General features: G+C 33.8%; 1 protein-coding gene across 7 annotated transcripts in view; it reads right to left on the reverse strand.

Moving 5' to 3' along the window:
• Window positions 1–2,169: 2,169 nt before the first annotated feature.
• Window positions 2,170–24,682, reverse strand: part of LYST (lysosomal trafficking regulator) — a 221,227-nt gene continuing 198,714 nt past the window's right edge. For 6 of the 7 annotated variants that reach the window (XM_031966940.1, XM_031966938.1, XM_031966939.1 and 3 more), the window contains 6 exons: window positions 24,093–24,191; window positions 14,406–14,545; window positions 12,856–12,953; window positions 5,259–5,415; window positions 4,974–5,045; window positions 2,170–4,083 (listed from right to left, as the gene is read on the reverse strand). In XM_031966940.1, coding sequence (XP_031822800.1) covers window positions 3,945–4,083; window positions 4,974–5,045; window positions 5,259–5,415; window positions 12,856–12,953; window positions 14,406–14,545; window positions 24,093–24,191 — 705 coding nt within the window. In that variant the 3' untranslated portion in view covers window positions 2,170–3,944. Of the gene's footprint in view, window positions 4,084–4,973; window positions 5,046–5,258; window positions 5,416–12,855; window positions 12,954–14,405; window positions 14,546–18,510; window positions 20,161–24,092; window positions 24,192–24,682 lie in introns of those variants that run through there. The other variant, XM_031966944.1, reaches the window with a different exon arrangement.

The following is a 24,682-nucleotide window of genomic DNA, read 5'->3' on the forward strand; positions in this document are numbered from 1 at the left end:
AGTGAAAGTCAAAGAATTTTAAGGTTCTTCTCTCCCTTCATGGATAATATAGATATTATTCTAAGATAAGGAATATGTTAAACACTCTTCAAAAAGAGTAATTAGATCACTTGGGGAGAAATAGGTAGCTATTTATTCCAAAGATATATTAGCTCTAGTCTATATGCAGGAGATTGTACATGGCACAATATACTGGCTTTGGTATCTGCGGGGACCTTGGTTAAGAGAGATAATCCAAAACTCCAGGAGTTTCAAGCTCCAGTTCTTATTCTTTTATCAGGATTAAGAAATTACTTACATTTTACTTCTCTATATACTGAATTTGTAATAATCTTTCTATTTCCTTTCAACATCCTTTGTCTTTATGAATTATCTTGCCCAAATAAAAGGTAACAAATGTCTAAGTTGAAAGCTTTCAAGGGCACAATTTATTTTTTACATTTGTATCTTTTGAGTCTAGTACAGTGGTAAAGCTGGAAGACAAACCTAACATATTAGATGATAGTCAGATTCCAAAAGGATTAAATCTTATAAAATGAATATTTTATATTCATACATATAACATAAAATTAATATAAATATAATAAACCTAAAGTTTTATAACTGAATTTTTGAAAAAAGCTTCACAAGTACAAGACAGGAGAATGAATGGCCAGACATCATTTTATCTGGGAAAGACCTGGGGATTTTCATGGACTACCAAATCAGTCTCAGCCAACATTGTGCTATAGTAGACCCCCCCCCCCCAAAAAAAAAAAAGTGATCCATCTTCTATTCCATTCTCAGGCATAGCCTCCAGATTGAGGAAGGTGACAATTATTGATTTTCTGGTCACATCTGCAATATTCTGTTTAGCTTTGGACATCACAGTTCAGAAAAGCGGCCAATAATATAGGAGGAGCATAGTAGTCAGCCTAGTAAAGCGCCTCAAGATCATGCTACAAAAAGGTGGGCTGATGAAGTAAATACTTATACCTAGGAGAAAACAAGACTAAGGGCAGCCATGATGGTTATCTTTAGTTATGTGAAGAGTTGTCACATGGTGTAGCCTTGGTTAGCTTAGACCAAGGTGGGAAAAATGGAGAACAGTGCATAGATATTGCAAAAGAACAAATTTAGACTTGACATAAAGGAAGAAATATCTGTCAGTTAGAAGTATCCCACAGTGGAATGGGTTGCCTTGGGAAAAAAAAAAAGAAGTTCCCTTCACTGGATCATGCAAAGGCTAAGGCTAGGTGACCATTTGTTGGCCACATAGTGTAGGAAATTCTCTTCAGGTATGAGCCACAGTTACATAGCCTTTAAAGTCTCTTTTAGCTTCCATTAGGTGACCCAAAGATAAAACACATTCAACAAAAACATGTTAGTTGAATGACTGAAACTTACAGATGAAGTTGGTTTCTGTTTTGCAAACAGAATATATATGGATATGGATAAAAGCTTGATAAAATCTTTTGATGGCAGATGGGTTTAAAAAAAAAAAAAGAGGTCTAATTTATGCTCGAGTCCTCTTGAAAAATTCATCAAGTAGATATAGACCAATGAATATACAAGACTGGAAGTTGCCGAATGAAACCACTATTTTATGCATTAACCTGATTCACTGGTCATTTATAGATAATGACGGATGAGGGGTAGTCTAAGTTGCCAGGAAGATTTATTGATTGCAGTAGATATTGCTAAATTCTATAAGTTACTATTTGATCTTGGAACTATTGTACCCACTCCTCTGAAGTATAATGAGGTTAAGTCTCAAAATATCTACTAAGCTCCAGATTCAAGAAAGAAAAAGCTGCCCCTTTCTCATGAAATCAGTTAATAATAAACAGAAAAGCAGAACTTAACACTGGCACAAAAGACCTGGATTATAATCAAACCTCAAACATTCTCATTTTGTGAAGAATAGGTCTTCTCTGTTGTTGTTTTTTTAATCAAATTTATTCCCCAATAGAGGTGGCAGTGTATACAAAGACAATAGAGCATATGGTTATTTACAAAAAAAAAAAAAATTTGCTACAACATGCACATGTTATTATTAAGTATTTTAAACATCACTAACAAGTTCCATGCTGACTAAATAGTCATCCCAAAGATTTATAGTTTTACGTAAAAATATAATATTGCACTCTTATGAAGACCAGTTATTTTGCATATATTTTTGTTAAGCCATTTTCTTTAAAAATAAGACTGAGCATATCCCTATTCTTAATCGGGGAATAACTCATAGTCTTCAGTCAAAAAGGAAACCAGACAATATTTATAATTTTCAAACCAAACATGTCACTTCAACATGAATTGGAATAATCTTATCCCTGCTGCATTTGGACCTCAAAGGTAATTGTTAGGCTGTGCCAGCTTATTTAATATACTTACAAGTATAAGCAGTTTAAAATAAATGCATATGTAACCTTTTTTTATCTCACTAGTATGCATATATATGTATGTATATACACACATTTTGATTTTTTTTCAAGGCAGAGAATATGGAAATATAATTTACATAAGTCTTTAAGCAGAATGTTTAAGAAAGTCAGGAAAGTACAAAAGAAATTTTGTAAACATAACACCAATACAAAATGAATTTTCATAGCAAATGCATAAGATATTTATGGGCAGGAATGCATATCTTTATCACATGTTAACAAAGTACTGAGCTTACTGTACATTGGTTTCAAAACCAATAAAACAGCACCCCAAGTAAATAAAAACAGAATTAAAATTTGATGGTGGAGATACAATACTCAAAGACTTTTGGATTCAGTCTCTGAAGTATGTAAGGTTGCTGGGATACGTGTTTAAGTTACTATATCTTTTCCTAGTGAAGAAAAATAGACATCAGAACTTAGATCATTCTTTCTAAGTAAGACAAGGCAATTGTTCATCGTCAAAGCAGCTGGGAATGCTCTTTAATGCTCTAGATGGTAAATGGTAGAGATCTTGAGTAAGAACAACATAATAGAAATAGAAAATGCGATGTTCCCTCTAAGAATGCTATACTTTTGCCTCTTATTTATGAAAATGACAAAGATTTCTTTTATTCTTTTACAGTGATGTTTTTGGGAAATTCCACTTTAAAATCCATACTATGTACTTCTATCATTAACATCTATTCAAACTTTCTGCCCAGAATAGGGTTCTCATTCCAAATTATTAAATAGTTTATGTACTCTGCTTTTTAGGTATTTAAAAAACATAACTGTTGTACATAGCTCAACCTTAAGATGCTGGCCAGATATATTCTGCAAAAGCCAGTATTATATACTTTGAATGCTATTTTATGAAGAAACATGATACATCTGTGTTAAGATATAAAAATTCCTGTTTGTGGTTGTTGAAAGATCCTTGTTTTACCTCAAGCTAAGAAGGCAAATGGCAAAAAACTACCTAACAGTGAGATTTAGGAGAACTTCAATTTGAGTATTCAGACACTATAAAATGCTTGGTGCAAAAGGCACCTACTGAATAATTTGCTTCTCAAAGAAAGCAATAATTGAGTCCTGAATTTATTATATTTTGGGTTTTCCCAGAGTAGATAACTGTTCTAATACTATACACATTGTGACAATCACATTATAAATATGTTAATTTAAATGTTATTGGCACTTTCAGGAAGGGGAAAAAAAAAAGCCTAGTGTTTTGGGAAAGCCTTTGTAAAAAAAAAAAAAAAAAGTTTAAAAATATAATTGTGATTTATGATGCAGCATCTGAAACTCAGAGTTTTGTGATACAACTCTGTATATAGCCACACATTTAAGAACAAACATTTCTTTTCATGACTATGATGATTCATAATTTGGTGAAGACATATGTGGATTTAATAATCATTAGACTTTTTGTTCTAGTCATCCATTTGTTTGGGTTCAGTCTGCTCAAATCAGTAAGATGAATTAATCTAGTTTGTAGTTTAGTTTAGTGCTTTAGAGAACTCAACAGTTTCTTCACATTCAGCCTGCTGCATAGCTACTAAGAAACGAGTAGAACATGGGTTGTTTCAAGCGTTGCTGGTCCTTGCGACACCAGGCAATTACAGTTCCATCACTATTTGCTGTGTACAAATGATGGCCATCACAGGAAAATGTAAGGCTATAAAAACAGACAACAAATAAGAAATCCAATGTTTTTGTTAACATTTCTAAAAGTTAATGACCAATTCAAGGTTACAATTATTTGTTATTAAAGACTTCATTGTAAATAAGTTAAGAAATTCTTTTTTTTTAAAGGCAAAATCAGAAAACAAGTGAAATTTACTAGTTAAAAAAAGAAGTTCCTAATATGGTTTAATTTATTTCTAAAATATATATATTTATTTTGTTAAGTATTTCCAAATTACATGTGAAATTTTTAAAACAATCATTTTAAACAATTTTGATTTCCAAATTCTCTCCCTTACTCCTCTAATAAAAATTATGTATGTACACATACATACTTATACATATATATACACACATATCACACATACATATTCATATAACTATAAATCAATAGTTCTTTTTAAATTCCTGGGACAAGGGAGAAATACAATTAAAATAAGTTGCTAGTTAATAAAACTTTTGATCTAAGTGTAATATTTTAAAGAATACATTACTATTGAAAAGGGCTTTTTAGATAAAAAGTAGAATCATATTTCCAATTAAATTTCTGTTGGAAGTTTATTGATTTTTTTCAATTATGTTCTCATTGAGATTAAAAACACAAATGATAATCAAATAAGGAAAAAAATAGTTACCATAGATCAACAGATATTTTTGATATAAACTCTCATGTACTGAGGTATCTATTAATATATGTTTGCATGCATACATGTATTCTACATGTGCATATGTACATATTTGTGCATATATAGTATGTTTATTTCAATCATAAATTATATGGCTTACTTTGTATCTGAATATATCTTTACCTAAGTATAGCATTTAGGATTCATAAAAACAAACCTGAATCACCAATAATGAAAAAATAAATAAAAAATTTACCTGACAATAGGTCTATTTGATTTAGGAAATGTAATTTCCCGAACAGGCTTTAAATCCCATGTGCTCCATAACCTGAAAAAAAATTAATATTCAATAGAATTCACATATTAAAATGAATAATTATAACTTAAAAGGAATAAACTATCTATATCCAAAACATTTAAAATATTTAAAAGCCTTTATGTGCTATACACATTAATATATCTGGGCAAAAAAAATATAACATTTAGAACTGCAACATATTTGAGAAGGATGGAAAAAACAAAGGGCTCTAAATTCTCTTACCTTACAATTCCATTTTCTAGTCCTCCTGCAATTACATTGATAGATATACCCTCAGGCTGGTTAGAAAAAGCAACAGAGCAAATGATTTCTCTGCAGTGGACATGTCCAACAAGATCGCCATTTACTGTCCAAAGTCTGAGATCACTACCTCCCCCTACTGAAATATAAAAAGAATTCACAAATATAAAATGCACCAGAAGATTCTGAATGATATTATTATTCAAACAATAAACAAATTGGTTGTTGTTTTTAAATGTAAAGTAAAAAAAAAAAAAACCTAACTAAAATTCACCAAAGGTACTTCTATTTCTACTAACACTCAAATACAAAATGTCTAAAAAGAGCTTCTGTAAGCTTCTTGAAGATAGAGGTTGTTTCACTTTTGCATCTGTATCCCTAGTATTTAGCAGAGTACTTCACACAAATAAAGCACTTTATAGTTTCACAATTTAATTCATTCCCTCACTCCAGTTATACATTTATGCAGGGATTTAAAAATGGGAACAAAAGCAGGAGTTAGATTACTATGGATGAGGGATAAATAGCTTGGTAGCAATCTTCCTTTCAGCTTTCCTTCAAAAATTCTGATATGGTCTGATGTATACATTTTCTTCCATTTCTTCACTAGACAAGGGTCAAAATACTACCAAGCTTCTCCTGATTGGTCTACAACACTGCAAGATTCTGGCTGGAAACACCTTTCTTATTCATGTGCCATGAATGGTTGATCACAGCAGTTGAGCAGGAGCTAATGAATAACCACCATAAAAAAGGAAAGGGCATTCACATTTATATGTCTATAATGTGTCAGGACCTTTGCTAAGTACAAATAGTGTCTCAGTTGATTCTAGCTGTTATCTGTATAGTGCCTTCAGGGTTGCAAAGCACTTTACAAATATCAAGTCCTTATATTCTTATATGTAATCCTTATAACAACTCTTGGAGGTAAGTGCTATTATTATTACTCCCATTTTACAAATGAGGAAAACAGAAATAGATAAAGATGAAATGACTTTTCCAGGCTCACTCAATTGTAAGTATTTTAGACTGGGTGAATTCTCTTCATTTTGCCAGCCAGCATGCTAAAACACAGCAACGATGGCAGAATGAGTTAATGCCTGCTCTGTAAGTGTCAGACTTAATCTTGTATCATTTCTCTCTTGTCTAGTCCAACTTTTGTCAGCTAGAGACTTGTTTTCATCTCATTAAACACTGGCTCTCCAATACTGAATGCATTTTCACTCCTCTTCTCCTATGTCAACTGGACTCGCTGATTGTAGAATAGGAGATTGAAATGTTCCTCAGACTCCAATAATACTTTTAAAGTCGTCTTCTGTTGCCATGACTTAGTAATTATCCTTTGGAATGCATGTTATCCAAATTTGTTAACCAATCTAGATCCTGATGGCTGTTATCTACCAATCCCTAGAAACTTAATGCTTCTTTCTCAAAATAATTCATTGTTTTCCATCTCAATCTTCTGCCCTCATTCTAGAGAAATATTTTTTAACACACGTATGCTGATATTCCTTTTAAGTAGCATAACTTACTAGTTCTTCCATTTCCTCAGCTTCTAAACCCTAGTTCTCCACTTTACCCCAGCTACCTACAGGGATAGTTATGCCTTTGATCTTGCTATTACCCACAGTTCTTTTGCTTCTACATTCAAGAACTCTTAAGTTTCCTCTATTCAATCATAATCTTATTTTTCCATATCTCTTACTCCTCCAACTGGCATTCATCCTCAATATGTCCTCTCATCACTCCATTATTCAGTATCATTATAATTCATCAACCCAGTTCCAGTTGTCCTCTCTTCCTTTCCCCATCTGTCTAATCCACTGCCAAATACAACCCTTTCTTTATCTACAATATTTCCCGCATATGTCCCTTTCTGGTCTCAAATAGCCACCAGCCTAGTTCAGGCTCTCACCATTGCCAAGCTAGACTCTTAAGAGGAGCCTTCATGTTAGCTTCTGTCTCAAGTCTCCATTCTGTTCTGTCCTCCAGAAAACTTTTACAGAAACATGTCCTCCTTCTTTCCACCCAATCAATAAACATCTGTGCCTCCTTGTAATCCCTAGAGTTAACTAGAAATGCAGACAGTTAGCATTTAAAGCTTTTGACAACAAAACCTCTTCCTATCTTCCCAGGCTCCTTCCTTCTCCTCTCAGTGAGCTCTAGTTTGGCCAAACCTTTCTCCTTGCTGTTTTTTACACATGAAGACTAGCCTCTCATCTCAAAGCTTTTGCACTGGAAGTTCCCAAATGCTTTCCCTCCTAACCTCCACCTAACCTCTCAGAATCCTGGCTTCCTGTAAGCCTCAATCCAAGTATCATCTATCCTCAGCAGAAGGTCCTTTCTCTTTTCTGTCCATTAATGTCTTGCCCCTTAAAATTACCTTCCCTTTACTCTGGATTTATTTTGTAGATACTTATGTAAGTATGTTCCCTTTCCCATTAGAATGTAAGTTCCTTGAGGGCAGAACTGGGAAGAATAACTAAGAGTGAATAAGAGTTGAGATCCAAAAGAATATTGGCAACTGGTGGTGCAGTGCAGAGTTCTGAAGACCCATATTCATGTTTGACCTCTGACACTTATTGGTCGTGTGATTCTGGACAAGTTATACTGCCCATCTGCTTCAATTTCCTTAACCAACCTCCCTCATTGGGCTGTTGTGATGATCAAATGAAATAAGATCTGTAGAGTGTTCTGCATACCCTAAATGTGCTATATAAATATTACCTATTATTATTATTATTATTATTGTTAGGCTAAAGAACTGAGCTGAAACTAAGAAGATAAAGAGACAAATGTTAAGTAAAATTATATAAAGTACATAAAAGATGAGAAGGCAGTTGTTACGAAAAAGATCTGGGACTTTTACTGAACTACAAACTTGTGGGCCTATGGTGTGATGCAGTAGCCAAAAAGAGCGAACATGAGTGAGGGCTCCATGAAGAAAATGAGGGCTGTGCTCAGCCCTTGTCCTACATCATGGAGAGTTGGGTCTGGGTGTCATGGTTTGATTTGAGAGGACATTGCTAAGCTAAAGAGTGTCCAGGGCAAGGCTACCAGGCTTTGCGTTCAGGTCACATAAGGACTGGAAATATTAAGCCTAGAGAAGACTTGGAGGGCACACGATAGCTGCTGGTCTTCAGGTTTTTGAAGAGTTAGATCTGTTATCTTGTAGCAATCCTGCCCTTCTGCAGGTGGTGTGAACTAGAGACCTAAGATTCCCTATATGCTTCTGATTATAACAGTTGTGTGAGCTCTTAATGATCTGTGAAGGCTGAGCATTCATTGCAATATTCAGTTCTGACTGTTGCTTCAAGATAATTATGATGAATAGGAGAATTTCTTTTAATGGTTGAATTATTTTCATTTTAATGTCACAGGTCTCATTTACTTTAAGTAGTGCTTAGCATACTGTCATGTATAATCAATCACTTAGTCAGCATTTAATAAGCCCCTACTATGTGCGGATCACCGTGCTAAGCACTGAGGACACAAATGGAGACAAAATTCAGTCCCTATCCTCGAGAAGTTTACAATCTAATGAGAGAGACATAATGAAAACAAATATATATAAACAAGCTATCTTGGGATAAAAAAAAAGGTACTAGGATTGAGAGGGGTTGGAGAATCCTTCAATAAAAGTCAGGATTTTAGTTGAGATTTAACAGGAGGCCTAAACTAATCTATTTATTTAGTGCTATACCAATCAGGCTTCCAAGAAAATATTTTAATGATCTAGAAAAAATAACAACAAAATTCATATGGAATAATAAAAGGTCGAGAATATCAAAAGAATTAATGAAAAAAAATCAAATGAAGGTAGTCTAGCTGTACCTGATCTAAAACTATACTATAAAGCAGCAGTCACCAAAACCATTTGGTATTGGCTAAGAAATAGATTAGTTGATCAGTGGAACAAGTTAGGTTCACAAGACAGAATAGTCAACTATAGCAATCTAGTGTTTGACAAACTCAAAGATCCTAACTATTGGGATAAGAATTCATTATTTGACAAAAACTGCTGGATAACTAAAATTAGTATGGAGAAATTAGGCATGGGCCCACACTTAACACCGTATACCAAGATAAGATCAAAATGGGTCCATGATTTAACAAAGAACAAGATTATAAATAAATTGGAGGAACATAGGATAGTTTATCTCCAGCGGGTGGGTAGGAAGAAATTTGTGACCAAAGATGAACTAGAGACCATTATTGATCACAAAATAGAAAATTTTGATTACATCAAATTAAAAGCTTCTGTACAAAACAAAACTAATGCAAACAAGATTAGAAGGAAGCAAAAAACTGGGAAAACATCTTCACAGTTAAAGGTTCTGATAAAGGCCTCATTTCAAAATATATAGAGAACTGACTCTAATTTATAAGAAATCAACCATCTCCAACTGACAAAAAGTCAAGGATATGAACAGACAATTTTCAGATGATGAAATTGAAACTATTACCACTCATAGGAAAGAGTGTTCCAAATCATATTAATCAGAAAATGCAAATTAAGACAACTCTGAGATACCACTACACATCTTCAGATTGGCTAAGATGACAGGAAAAATAATGATGATTGTTGAGGGGATGCGGGAAAACTGGGACACAGATACATTTGTTGGTGGAGTTGTAAATGAATCCAACCATTCTGAAGGCAATCTGAATTATGCCCAAAAGTTATCAAACTGTGCATACCTTGACCCAGCAGTGCTACTACTTGGGCTTTACCTAAGGAGATACTAAAGAAGAAAGGAACCTATATGTGCCAGAATGTTTGTGCAGCCCTGTTTGTGTATGAAACTGAAAATGAATGATGCCTTCAATTGGAGAATGGTTGGTAAATTGTGGTATATGAATGTTATAAATATTGTTCTGTAAGAAATGCCAGCAGGATGAGTACAGAGAAGCTTGAGAAATTACATGAACTGATGCTAAGAAATAGCAGAACCAGAGATCATTATACCCAACAACGTACTGTATGAAGATGTACTCTGATGGAAGTGGATTTCTTGACAAAGAGACCTAATAGTTCCAATTGATCAATGATGGACAAAGCAGCTACACCAAGAAAAACACTGGGAAATGAATTAAACTGTTTGCATTTTGTTTTCTTCCCGGGTTATTTTACCTTCTGAATCCAATTCTCTCTGTGCAACAAGAGAACTGTTCGATTTTGCACACAAATATTGTATCTAAGATATACTAACATATTCAACATATATAGGACTGCTTGCCATCTAGGGGAGGGGGGAAGGGAAAAACTGGAACAGAAGTGAGTGCAAGGGATAATGTTGTAAAAAAATTACCCTGAGATTTCACAGGAGGTCAGTAGACAGAAGGAGGAAGGAGAGCATTCTAGGCCTGGGGACAGTATTAGAGTATCTTAGCAGTGAAACAAGAGATGGCTGTCACTGGATCGAAGAGCATGTTTTAGGGAGTAAGGTTTGAAAACAAAGAGTAGGAGGGAACTAGATTAGGAAGGACTCTGCGTGCCAAATGGATCATTTTATCCTTGATCCTGGAGGCAATAGGAAGTGACTGACATAATCTAAGAGTGAAGTGATGCAGGCCTGTACCATAGGGATGGCACTGTCAAAGAACCGAAGGGGCAAAATCCAGAGATGGGGAAAGGTGAAATCAATAAACCTGGCCACAGATTGGATATGAGGAATGGGAGATCACGAGAATTGCTGACAACTCCTAGGTTTTGAGTCTGAGGGACTTGGAAAATGTTATTAACCTTTATAATAATAGGGAAGGTAGAAGATAGAAAGTAATGCAAAGAAAAGATAATGCAAGATATCTACTGGAAACCATTTTGAACTCTCTGAAAGGCAGTTGGAGATGTGAGATTGGAGGTCAGCAGAAAGGCTGGGGCAGGAAAGGCATATCTGAGAATCAGCAACAGAGAAATAATAATTAAATCCATGAGAGCTGATGAGATCACCAAGTGAAGTAATATAGGAGAACAAAAGAACCCAGGACAGAGTTCTAGGGACTCCTAAAATAAGAGAGTATGGTCTGGAGGAGAATCCAGCAAAGAATACAGAGAAAGAGAGGTCAGATAGTTAGAAGAGAGCAATGTCCCAAAAACCTAGAGATAAAAGAGAATCAAGGAGGAGGAAATGATAAATAGTATAAAACATTACAGAGAAGTCAGGGAGAATGAGGACTGAGGAAAAGCTATTGGATTTAATAACTAAGAGATCATTTACAACTTCGGAAAGAATAGTTTTGGTGGAATGATGTTTGGAAGCTAAACTGTAATGGGTGAAAGGAGAGAAAGTAAGCACCCTTCAACAAACACATAAATAAATAAATAATGAATATTTTAGGGGCCCAGAGCCAACCTTCTCAGAGGGTTGAAAATCTACATTTTCTTTCTTTCCCAATTTCAGAAAGTCTGGACAGATGACAAAAACTAGTTTAGTATTGAATGTTTGGGGGCCTTTCTTCTGTGGTTTTTCAGTTATATCACCTCAGTATAATAAATTCTTTTTGCAATTTCTTTTATTTATGCATAGAGACCCTTAAATTTTTTATTGGTGACTCTTTTTTAATGGGGAGAAAATTTCTGCACCAACTCTATTATAATATGGATTACCAAGGGACACCTGAATACTCTAATGGTGTAAGAGAAGTAATTTTGTTTCTGTCCCCAAAAGTATAATGGATACAATATCATAGCTAATAAATCACTCCTGGTAGCAACACAGTAATTAACTTTACAAAATTCAGATCTCTCAGGATCATTCCAATCTTGCAAAGAAGTGAGACAGAGTTCTATAAACCACTGGAACTTGTACCAGCTCTAAGTGTTACATAGCTGTAGTACAAATCAATAAAGAGCAATTAGCATATTGTTCATTATAGTTTCATTTCCAAAGTCAAGTGATTTTATAAGAGAGAGTTTTTTTGGTGATGGCCATTAAGTAAGTAAAAGTGAACTGGAATATTACAAGTAAGTATGAATTCTACAAATCTCTAATTCTGTAATCATAGGAATCATTTTTAGTAAGTACTTTCTTGCTTTGGAACCTTTGATTAAGGATCATGGTATTATTTAGGGTTATGATTCAGAGCTCATAGTAACCTTGTAGGGCATCCTACAAGTCCAAGGTTCTCATTTTATAGTTATATTTTTTAAAAATCTACTTTAGACCATTTATTCTTAATTGGTAAGGCACAGAGACTAACCAAGATTATATTAAGGAAGAGAAAACTCAACAAGTTGGAAAAATGAGAAAAATTATTTTAAAAATTAGATGAATCAATAAAAACTTATTTATTCAAATTATACCTATTTAAATATAATTTTATATTTAACATGAAGGAACTAAATTTTAAAAATAAATTTTGCATTTATCCATACTTTATATATTAAGATTGCAATCTTTGCTTATGATTGTATCATGAGTTCAATAGGCACATAATGAATTTTTTATACATACAGTACTACAATAGAAGGATGCAAAGAAAAGTGTTTTATGATAATAAACAACAAAAATAACCATGACCTTTGAAATGTAGTTTTTCTTTATTCATAAGGCTTTGATTTCGGTGTATTACTTACCTGAATCACAAACAGTAGCAATATCACCTGTGGTTTCACTAGCAGATACAGCTGTTACAGGGCTCTTATGTCCAGCTAGACTTTGTACATAGCACAACCTGACAGATGAATTAAAACATTTTTTTTCATGATAATTAAATGTAAATATAACCTATAGTCTACCAGGTTCATCCTTAATTAACAGAATATGCTATTCATAAAGCTAACAGACTGAAAACTTGAGTGCACAAATTATGTAATTTTTTTTACCCCCAGTGATTAGGATAGTTATTTTACACAGAATATGTATTAAACATATATTTGTTGATTTTTTTTAGTTGTGCAAAACATTTCTATAACAGTCATGTTATGAAAGAAAACACAGACCAAAAAAGAAAAAATTTCTCAAGAAAAATAAAGAAAACTTTTAAAAAGTATGTTTCAATCTCCATTCAGGTACTACCAGTATTTTTCTCTGGGTATTTTTCATCATAAGTCCTTCAGAGTTGTTCTGGATTATTGTATTGCTGAGAATATGTCATTCACAGCTTATCATCTTATAATATTGCTGTAACTGTACATAGTACACTTCATTTTGCATTGGCTCATGGAAGTCTTTTTAGGTTTTTCTGAGGGCATCCTGCTCATCATTTCTTATAGAACAATTAATATTCCATCATAATTAAATAGCCAATTTATTAAGCCATTCCCCAATGCATATGAATCACCTCAATTTCCAATTCTTTGCCCTGAGAAAAGAGCTGCTATAAATATTTTTTGTACATATAGATCCTTTTTCTTTTTTTCTTTTTAATCATTTTTGGGATACAGTCTTAGCAGTGATAATGCTAGGTCAAAGAGTATGCATAGTTTTATAGCTCATTGGGCATAGTTCCAAATTGTTCAACAGAATTGTTGAATCAATTCACAATTCCACCAACAATGTATTAATGTCTCATTTTTTTCAACATCCACACCAACACTTGTTATTTTCTTTTTGTGTTCTATTAGCCAATCTAATAGGTATGAGGTAATAGTTCAGAATTGTTTCAATTAGCATTTCTCCAATCAATAGTGAGTTAGAGCTTTTTTCTTTTTTTTTTCCCCATATAGCTATAGATAGCTATAATTGCTTCATCTGAAAACCATTCATAAAATTTAATCATCTATCAATTGGGAAATGGCTCTTATTTTTATAGATTTGACTCAATTGTATGTTTGAGAAATGAAGCTTTTATTAAAAAAAAAAAACTTGCTTCAAAATGACTCTTTCTATACCTAATTGAGTGTGTATATTATTCCAGCTTTGAGCCAATTCTGATGAGAGTAAGGTTCAATCACTCCTCCTTCACTTCTGCCTTCTTCCTCTCTATCTTGAATTTTAAGCATATTATATATATACATATATATATATATAATAAAATTTTCAGATGAGGTTAGTATGTTAGTAGTATATTAATGCAGACAAAAAACATCAGGATTTATCTCAAGAAAAATTAGAATGAAATACCTTTTAATCTGATAAAAAAATTTATAAATGCTTGTTTTTAAACTGGAAAATTTGTGAGTACCTGTTCAAATCCCATATGATGCAGGTTCCATCTTTGCTTACACTTATCATTATACTGTATGGTTTACAAACAAATAAGCTGGTTATCTCTTCTGTATGGCCATATAGATGTACCTGAGATTCCATTTCTATTTCTGATGGCTGAAATAAAATTAAATGAGGAAAAAGGTAATAATAACCATTACAAAATCTTGCTCTAGAACCTATCTAAAGAGACAAACATATGTTCCCAAATATTTTAATAATAATCCTTATCATCAGCAGGCATCATCATCAAATCAAATTCTTAGCATATTTATAGATACTTTTAATAAATAAAACCTAGTTGATTTGTATTGGTTACAAAGAGTAACCTGACCGTTCTCAATTTGTTATGACTAAAGATAGCTTTGGCTACTTGAGGTGAAGAAGTGTGGATAAGTAGAGGTGATTAGAAATAATTCAAAAGTTTTTTATTATTTCCACTATGTCTTCTAACAAGCATTTAAGATCATACTTTTTATAGTCTAGTCCCCTTCAAAAAAATAGCTTAATATTTTATCTTATTTTTACTTGCTTAGATTAATGTAGACCTGACCTTTCAAGGTCGAAAAGGAGGAAGCAGAAATAGCTGAGACCTAATAATGAATTTGAACTGTGTCAAGCAAGTGGCATTATTTGTTCTCTGAAGAATTTTATTATTTTATAGTTTTGGTGTATTTTGTTTAACATGATGGAACAAAAGAAAAGTGAGTAATGGAAGGGCTAATTTTCCCTTCAAGTAAATGTGTCTTGGGTCAGCTAGGTGGTGCAGTGGATAGAGCACCAGCCCTGATGTCAGGAGGATCTGAGTTCAAATCTAACCTCAGACACTTAACACTTCCTAGCTGTGTGACCCTGGGCAAGTCACTTAATCCCAACTGCCTCAGCACTGCCCCCCCCCAAAAAAAAAAGTGAAAAAAGTGTCTAAAGATTTCAGTGAATGATACACATGTGAACATATATACAGGAATAATAATTTCAAGTGAGAGTATTTAAAAATATTTCTTAAAAATATGGATTTTTTTATAGAAAGAAAAAACTCTTCCAAAATAATCTATATCTTTCCTTTAGACTTTAATAGTATGTATATGATCTCAATCTAATAAGTCAGTATAGAATCTGTGGTGTAATGGGTAAGAGCTTAATTGGGCATAAGACTTAATCTTAGTTCTGAAACCAACTAAGCTCTAAGTCCATGGTGTCAATATACTTCATTAAGCCTAATTATCCTCTTATAAAATGTGTAGGCTGGACAAAATAATTTATAAGATCTTTCTGAGATTTGACGTTCTGTGATTCCAAAAAAGTTTTAAAACAATGGAAGTGTTAGCTTAGATTATTAGTTTAAAGGACTAAAAACAGTGGAAACTAATGGAAATAGGTTTCTACTTTTATATGCTATCAGAATACTTTAATCAAATGAAAAAAAAATTTCATCTATATTATCTAAAGATCAAAAGTCCTATCTCCCATTCTTAAATATGTACCTCCAAGTGATGAAATTTTGAAGATTTGGCACAAACAGATTAAAAAACTATCTTTAACTGCCTAAATAATAGAATACAGCTTTGACACCTTTAATGTTTGTAAATTGTCTCCATCAAAATCACTGACCCTGAAATGTACAATTTGGTGCATTAACAAATGTGAAAGTAAAGTCAGATATTTTTAAAATAAAATCTTTTGAAAAGTGTGACCAGAACTTGATAATTTCAGAAATCCCAAACACAGTACTTTATATAGTAGTTTACTTAGATCAGAAAAAGCATCTATTTCATAATAGTTTTGTGGGGGTGGAAGGGCAAGTGGTGGGAAGGCATAAAATCTAACTTCTCAAAATGATCTTAAATCTACTTACTTAATTTTTAAAATTTACTGTTTTAGAAGAACATGTATCTTTTTGTATTAGTAAGAATAAAGCAACAAAAATACCAAATTTATTAATTTTTAAAAAAAGAATCACATAAAAATCAACTGATAGTTACCTCATAATAATTCTGAAAAAAGCCAAAATTTGAGACAAAAATATATACATTGAAAAATCCTGAAAAAACAAATGTATAAAGAAAGTTTTTAGCATGATGACACTGGCAAAAAAAATGGCCAAAATCCATTCGTTAGATAGGTACTTGAAACAACTATTGTTCCTATTTTCAGAAAAGAGAAGTGTTTTGCACATCACAAGCCAGTGAGCTAAATTTTGATTCCTAGGAAAATTCTAGAATGCATCATTAAAGAGACAGTTGGTGAACATCTGGCCAGGGGAATACTATCACCAAGAGCCAATCTGGCTTCAAGAACTAGTCATGCTAGACTACATTAATTTCCCTTTTTGGTAGACTTACTAAATTAGTAGAGGAAGGCAATGCTGTAGATTAGGCTTTTCTGCAAAAGGTGCAAAGCTTTTTTTTCCCCTAAACAATATCTTATACTATTACTTATACTAGAAAAGAGAGAGATTAGACAAGAATAGTTAGAGAAATTCAGCACTGAATGGACAGCCAGAGTTAAAGGACTCAGTGAAGTAGCCCAGGCCTTTTGTTGGCTAACATTTTAAACAATTACATAAAGACAAAGAAGGCATACTCATTAAATTTATAGAAGACCCAAAGATGAGAGGGATAACTACCACAGTAAATGAGAGAGTCATGATATAAAAAGAACATTTAGCTAAATCTAATAAAATGAAATTTAATAAAAACAAATATAATATTTTGTCCTTGAGTAAAAAATAAATCAACTTCACAAGTAAAAAATGGCAAGTCATAGTTTAGGTAACAATTGTTCTTAAAAAAGATTTGGGAATTTTAATTAACTATAAGCTCAGTCAGTCAGAAATATCATGTGATAGCCAAAAACATGAATCTGATCTTGGGCTTCAGTAAGAGAAGCAGAGTTTGTAGGAATGAGATGGTCCCATTATATTCATCCTTTCTCATACCTAATATGGGGATATTATGTCTAGTTCTTGGTAGCATGATTTAAGAAGGATATTGATAAGCAGTAGAATGTCCAGAGGAGGACAATTAGAATGGTGAAAAGCCTTGAGTTCATGTCACATGAGAACTGTCTGAAGGAACTGGGGATATTTAGCTTGAAGAAGAGAAGATTCAAAGAACACATGATAATTGCCAGTCTTCAGGTTTCTGGAGAAGTGTCATGTATAAGAGAAATAAGTTTTATTTGGCTCCAGAAGTTAGAACTAGGAACAATGGTTGAAAATCAGAGAGGTCAGTTTCAAGGCTGAATTCAGAAAAACTTTTTAACAATTAGAGTTATCTAAAACAGTAATACGCTATTCTGAAAGGAGTAGCTTTTCTGACTTTTAGAAACCTTCAAATAGTGCTTTTGATTTTTTGGACTTTTTATTCTGGGGATTCCTTTCATATATGATTTATGCTAGATGACCATGGTTTTCTTCACATGCCCAAATTCTGGGATTCTGAGAAAAATGGCCATATTAATTAAGGCTGTAATTTGTCATAAAATAAGAAACAAAAGTAAAAAGAAAATAGTTAATTACTGTAGAACTATTGCTACAAGGGGATGGAACTCATGGATGAGGAGTTAGTGGGCTAATAAAATCTATATGAAATCTTATAGGATGTCCTATTAAAAAACCATAAGACTATGAGTTGTTTTTTTAAAAAAACCTATTATAGTTATGATAACACATAAGGAAAACGCCAAATGATAATTCTGAACATTAATATTAAGATTACTTAAGCTATAATCACCAAAAGAAAAATATAACTTGTATATTCAGTCTAAGAGTACAATTCTTCACTAACTTGAGCAAATCAAATGCTCCTTTTCCATGCAAAAATGTTTTTCTTGATATAGACATAGAAAGCTATAGTTTGCTTTCTACCAAACTAAAGAATCTTTAGCATTTGCTGAGCTGGAACAAAAGACCTTTGACAGACCCTTAGGATGGTGACTCAGACTAAGAAATAATATAATCTTTGTATTAGCCTTCCAGGATTGTTTATGTAAAAGATACATGATTTAACCTTTCTTTTTAATAAATTAGTTACACAGTGAAAAAAATAATTGTTTGGTAACATTAGTATTTTATCTTCTGATGTTTTTATCATCTTTATGCTTAAATCATATAGCTCTCTGGTATCTCTCTCTCACATAAGAAGAATAATATAATGTTATATGAATTTCTATTCAATAATGATTGAATGCATGAATGAATGAATCCATGAATGAAAAAACATTTATTAAAGTCTTACTATGTATAAATACTGTGGTAAATGCTGAGGATACAAATGAAAAATAAGATTGTCCCTTGGTCTCATGAGGTACTTTTGTTATGGAAGAAAACATAGAAAAATTTTGGTTGCAGGTAAGATGGAAAGATCCCATGGTCCTTAGGGTGTGACAAAGCAGATAAATCAGTCATTTCCACTGGTAAAATGTTAGCAAATTTTGCATTTAAACCATTTGACAATTTCAAGCATTTGGGTGTGAAAACTTCATTTTTTGGATCTTCAGTGACTCTGGTTGCATTGTCCAAAACCTTTTACCTGTTCACATTTCAGTGGTTTCTCTCTAGGATGGCGGCTATCATGGGCTAGTCTGTGGGTGCTGCCACTCCTGAGCTTCTTGGTTTTACCTTCAGTTAATCAGCTCATTTTGGTGATCTCTTAGCTATAGGGCTGGAACTGAAAGCAGGGCTGGTGGTCTGGAGGAAAGGGAGGATTACTACTTCCAAAGCTTTTAGGTTCAGACTCCCAGGTTATTTCCAATATAGTCTGAGAGGAGATGATGGTGGTGGTCTACCTTTATTGGACCATGCTACCTTTTATCTGTTTCTCTATTCAAAAAAACTTCCTTTTGAAACTCTTCTTCATAATTTGTAAATGATCACAGAGACCCAGGTGGCTATCCTCTCTGGAATGTTTAGCCCCTTACCTTATTGCTCTAGTCTTACTGGTCCCGAAGGTACAGTTGTAATGCTTCTTGTCCTTCACTTTGTCTCTCCCTTTGCCACTGCAACTTAGCAATCTGTCCACCCTAGAAGCATGCACTAGCACACAGTTTGATCTAATGAGTGCTGTCTATTGGACCATTGGAGGTTTCCTCCCTGAACCTCGATTAAAAGGGAGTGATTGCTACCTCTTCATTTTCTACTCTCTCTTGCTTTGAAGAAAAAATACTGATTCCTCTCTTTGGCTTTTGAAGGCCTTAAAAACTTGGCTCCTGTCTGTATTTCCAACTTCATTTATCTATTTCATTGTTTTTTGAATTTCAAGATATTGGCTCTGCTCCATGGCTTGTCTTATTCTTTGCATTCTTTAATGTCTGCAAGCTTTTTCCAGAATTTCCTCTGAACATGGTGACTAGAACTAATCAAAAAAAGCTGGGTTATCTTTTTGTACTATTCTCCTGCTTAAATATCCACTGCATTGTAATAATTTTTGTTTTTTTCTTTAAAGGTTTAAGATTACTCTATTCAGCCGAGAAAACAAAAGCAAACTAAGGGTTAAGTTGTCCTACCTTGTTTCTATTGTCTGTTATCATGATTATCATTCCATTCATATTTAGTAATAATCCGTTCTTTTGGTACTTCCCCCTTCCACTATTTGTTTTTCTTAATATTTCTTGACAATCATGGCCCAGTCCGAATTGTAGCATTCCTGCCATGATTCTTATAAGATGTTGCCATATTTCTCTACTTATCCTCCGTCACTTGTTCTTGTTCTTTCTGCCAATTCATTTTTTTTCTGTACATAAGTTTTAAAAATTTTACTTGATTGATGAATTCCTTGTATATCCACACAAGAACAAGAAACTTGTCCTCTTTTCATTAGATTTAATTCTTTTTGTATTTTTAGCATTTCATTCTTGAGAACTCCTCATCTCAGGGCTAACTTCCCCAACAGAATCATTTCTACTCTCCAAACACAGGATGCATGTTGGAAAAGACTGGCTTTCTCCAAATTAATCACACCCACCCATCCCATTATTTGTATCTTAGAAACAAGTTCCTCCATGTTGATAAACATCAAGTCAAGTACAGAAGTTCCCATTTGTTGCTTTCTCCACCTTTTGAAGAAGGAAATTATCATAAAGTCAAGAAATTGCTAATTACTGCCAATTATCTGGCAGGAGAATTCTAGTAGATTCCTGGATAATTTAAAGTTCCCTTTCACTATCATATTATGTCACTCTGCCAGGCTTGTGAGCTGTTTTCCAAAGTCCTCATCTATTTTGCTCTTTCAAGACAATAGAAAGAATGACTATACTGCCTCTGCTAATCTACATCAAAATCCCATCATACTCCCTCTTTCCTTTAGTTCCTGAATTTCCTCACATAAAAATGTATCTTCTTAACAGATAATGTAATATGATCCTCCCTTCTTTCTTTAATTATCTATTCATTTTGAGTAGCATATATTCATCAAGTACCATTTTCTAGGCATAAGTTTTAGTCATATCTGTGAGGTAAAATTTCTCTCTATGTGCAAAGTTCTCTAATTTTACATTGTTGTTATTCATACTTTATGCTATTAATACATAGTCATTTGAAACCTGAGTTTTGTTGTAGTCTTGGATTTTGTTTCCTGTGAACTGGGCATCTGCTATTCTTCTTTCTACATCCTACCTACACAGTATTGAAGTATGGTGGAGATAAGAATCAGTCAAAAAGTCAGGCCAGGTTAATACCAATTTAGTGTCATCAATATGTCAAAATTCTGGGGTCTGAACTGAACTGGGAGGTGAGCAAGTCTGTATGAGAACAGGGAACTAAAATGCAGATATTACTTGGAAAATAAAGATTTAGATTACTCAGCCAGACTTCCAAAGTTACAGTGGGCCATCATCATAAGGGAAGGCATCTCCTATTATGAATGATAACAGGTAATATTTATTAGTTGTTTTTCATGGAGAGGAGGCAGAGGTTTGGACTTGTGATTTTATAAGGTTGAAGAACTACTAACATAGAAATTTGCTTCACTAATAACAACAGATAGCTTGAACTGACAGTCTTCAAGGGTAAGATGCAAAAAGTCTTTGAGTCTTTCTGACTCAAATGTCTTGTAATGAATTATGAGCTCACACAAGTTGAGATCTGATGCTTCTTCTGCCAAAGATCATGTGGGAAAGTTATATTTTAATAAAAGATACCACATAATTACTGTCAGATACTGTGATTTTCCCCTATCAATCTCTCACCATGATCTGCCAGGAGTGGCAACTCCAGGAGAAATGGCAGAGCTTGTCCAAAGAAATATGTCCTTCACCTCAACCTGCCATATGTAGTGTCTGATCCCAATAAAAAAAGGTCTCCTCTTTCACAATGCATTGTTATTGTAGCTTCAGTGTTTTGGGAAGAACCTTAGAGATAATTATTTAGTCCGGCTTTCCACTGAATACAGGAATTCCTCTCCATAATGGCTTTGAGTAGTTATCAGTTTAGTTAGGGAATAAACTGAAGTTAGGTACATGATTATTTTTTGTTATTCGTGGCCAAACATTTTTGTTTTAAGAAAAATGGGGTGATTGGGTATTATGGAGCACATTTGAGAGATGGTTATTATTAGAATCCTAGTGTTAACTCAATGGAATTGATACAATACTTATTGGTTCACACATTAGAGCAAATCCTTACAAGCTGTTAAGTCACTAATATTGATAGAAACAATGCTTGTGTTTTCACCTTTAAGAATTCACACATTAGTTCACCCATTGGAGTTCACAAGTATGGGAGATTCACAAAGTTAATTTTGTAACTTTGTGAATTCACACCTCCCATAATCCCACTCTCAGAGGAGGAGTCAATCTTTGAGAGCATAAAAAACAGCTGATCTCAGTCAACAGAGTTCAGTTGAAAAGATTCAGAGTGGAGGAGAGTCAGTTCAGAAGAAGCCATGAATCGGAGTTGAGCTAGAGCCAGAAGTCACTTCGGAAGACTGACAGAGTGAGAGTTCAGTTCAGGAGACTGAGAAGCTAATCTACAGTCGGGCAGAACCAAGATTCAGAGGCTGAAGCTAGCAACAAGAGCTCTTGGAACCAAAGAAAGCTAACTGGGCTATTTTGGAAGAAACAATAAAGAATTACTTTAACACCTGACTACATTTGGAGTGATTATTACTCTGAACTGAAACTAACGCTGCCTCCAGAAACCTCCCCAAGAAACCTGCTCCCAGAGAGAACCATTATACATTATAAAAAAAGAACACCACCACAGGTTATGAAAGTAAAATTATTAGGATTTGGCTGTATATGGGAAATGGGAGTGGGGCCAAGGATGACACCCATGTTGTGAGCCTGGATAACCAGGAAGATGCTGATGCCCTTGCCAGTGATAGGGAAGTGAGAAAGAGAAGAGAACATACTTGGCGAGGAAGTAACCTCAAAGACAGCCTAGATTCTTTCCCATCCTCTCACCTCACATTGCCAAGGATGTCCTTGCCTTTGATCTCTCCCCTCCTCCAATCTAATTGTCCACAGAGATGTCAAAACAACCTTCCCAAAGCACAGGTCTGATTATGACACTTCCAGCCTGAAACTACCCTAAGTTCTTCCCCATTGCTTCCAGTATAAAATATGCCTTTCTTAAATTGGCATTAAAAGGCCTCTATCTACATGCCAGGTTCTCTCTACCTTTCTTCCATTCTTATTTCACATTACTCGCTTTTATTTACTCTACACTCCAGTCAGACTGGTGTTCTGACTCTCGCTCTTAAGTAACACCATATCCTGCTTCACCCATCTTTACCTTTCTTAATCCTCATTTTTCTTTAATCTTTATCTCATACACGTCTTCCTCTGACATGATCTTTCTGATATCCTCAGGTGCTAGTGCTATTCCATCTTCTTCCTCAAATTGCTTAGTAGTATACTCCCTTCCTGTTGCTCAAAAGAGCAGATATTCTGAAAGTAGAAACTGCTTCACTTTTGTGAAATACACACATGCACACACATATGCACAAGCATTGCAAGCACACAGCATGGGGTAAGGATTTAATACTTGTTGAACTGAACTATACTTAACAGTCAATTAGGATCTAAGGTTAGTGGAAGGAGGGAAGGAGAGAAAGAGAGAGTAAGAGACAGAGACACACAGAGACACACACACACATGGAGAGAGAGAGAGAGAGAGAGAGAGAAAGAAAGAGAATATGAATGTATACATATAGATGTATGAGAGAAAGGGATTTTCACCTAGGTCATTTCTGCCCTGTTACAACTCTACCCTCCAAATGAATCATCAGAGACAATGCCCTAAAGAATCTAAGCCAGTCAATGGTCCTGACCACTCTTCTGCTTCATATGTTGTCTTTCTCAATAGAATGTAAGCTCCTCTTGGCTGAGCACTATCTTACTTTTGTATTTGTATCCTTATACTCTGCATAGTGCTTGGCAGAAAGCAAATGCTTAAAAATGGTTTTCATTCATTTATCCAATCATTCCCCTTCATTCAATGAAGACATAAAATAAGACAATTCAAAAGATTTTTCTCTCCTAAAAGGAGCATTTTATGCTTTGTAAATGTGGTAATAGTTTCACAAACTAAATATAAAGAGCTGTTTTCCTAATTTTAAAGGAGCTAGATTCAAAAACTTTTCATCATTAAACACTTATCCTCTCCTTTAAATGCTATATGCTAAATAAGTCACATTGAACAAAATACTTCTCAAAAGATACATACCGTACTGCTTGTGAATCTGTTCATGTACACTGTGATGACACCACATTTGCTCCCAGTAAATAGTTGGCAACTGTCTGGTACCCAAGCACAACTAGTTACCTTAAAAAGTAATAAATAAAAGAACTATTTTATAAACATAATTTTCTGTAATTCATTTATTTTTCTTACAATTATGTGATTTTACCCATGTATGCCTTTCAATACTTCTTGTAAACTATTTTTATTGATAATGAATATCACTTTACTAATTTCAATATCAATAGTGTATGTGTGTGTGTGTATATATATATATATATGTTCTCATAGGATAATAGAAGGCAAACCATTTTAAATTGGAAAACAAGTTTGGTGCAAGTTGGTCAAAGGCTTGTAGATTTCACTTTTGATAAGAGGCCTTTTTTGGGCAACCTCTCCATTGTTTCCTTTCCCTTAGTGAATCCCTCTGAAATTACCTCCCATTTATCTTGTATATATCTTGTATGAAAAAAGTTGTTTGGGTGTTAATTCCCTCATTAGATTGTGCCTGGAACATAGTAAGTACTTAAAAAGTGCTTACTGATTGAAATTAGACTACATTTTTGAATACATAC

Source organism: Sarcophilus harrisii, chromosome 4 (genome assembly GCF_902635505.1).
Source record: "Sarcophilus harrisii chromosome 4, mSarHar1.11, whole genome shotgun sequence".
NCBI lineage: Eukaryota > Metazoa > Chordata > Mammalia > Dasyuromorphia > Dasyuridae > Sarcophilus > Sarcophilus harrisii.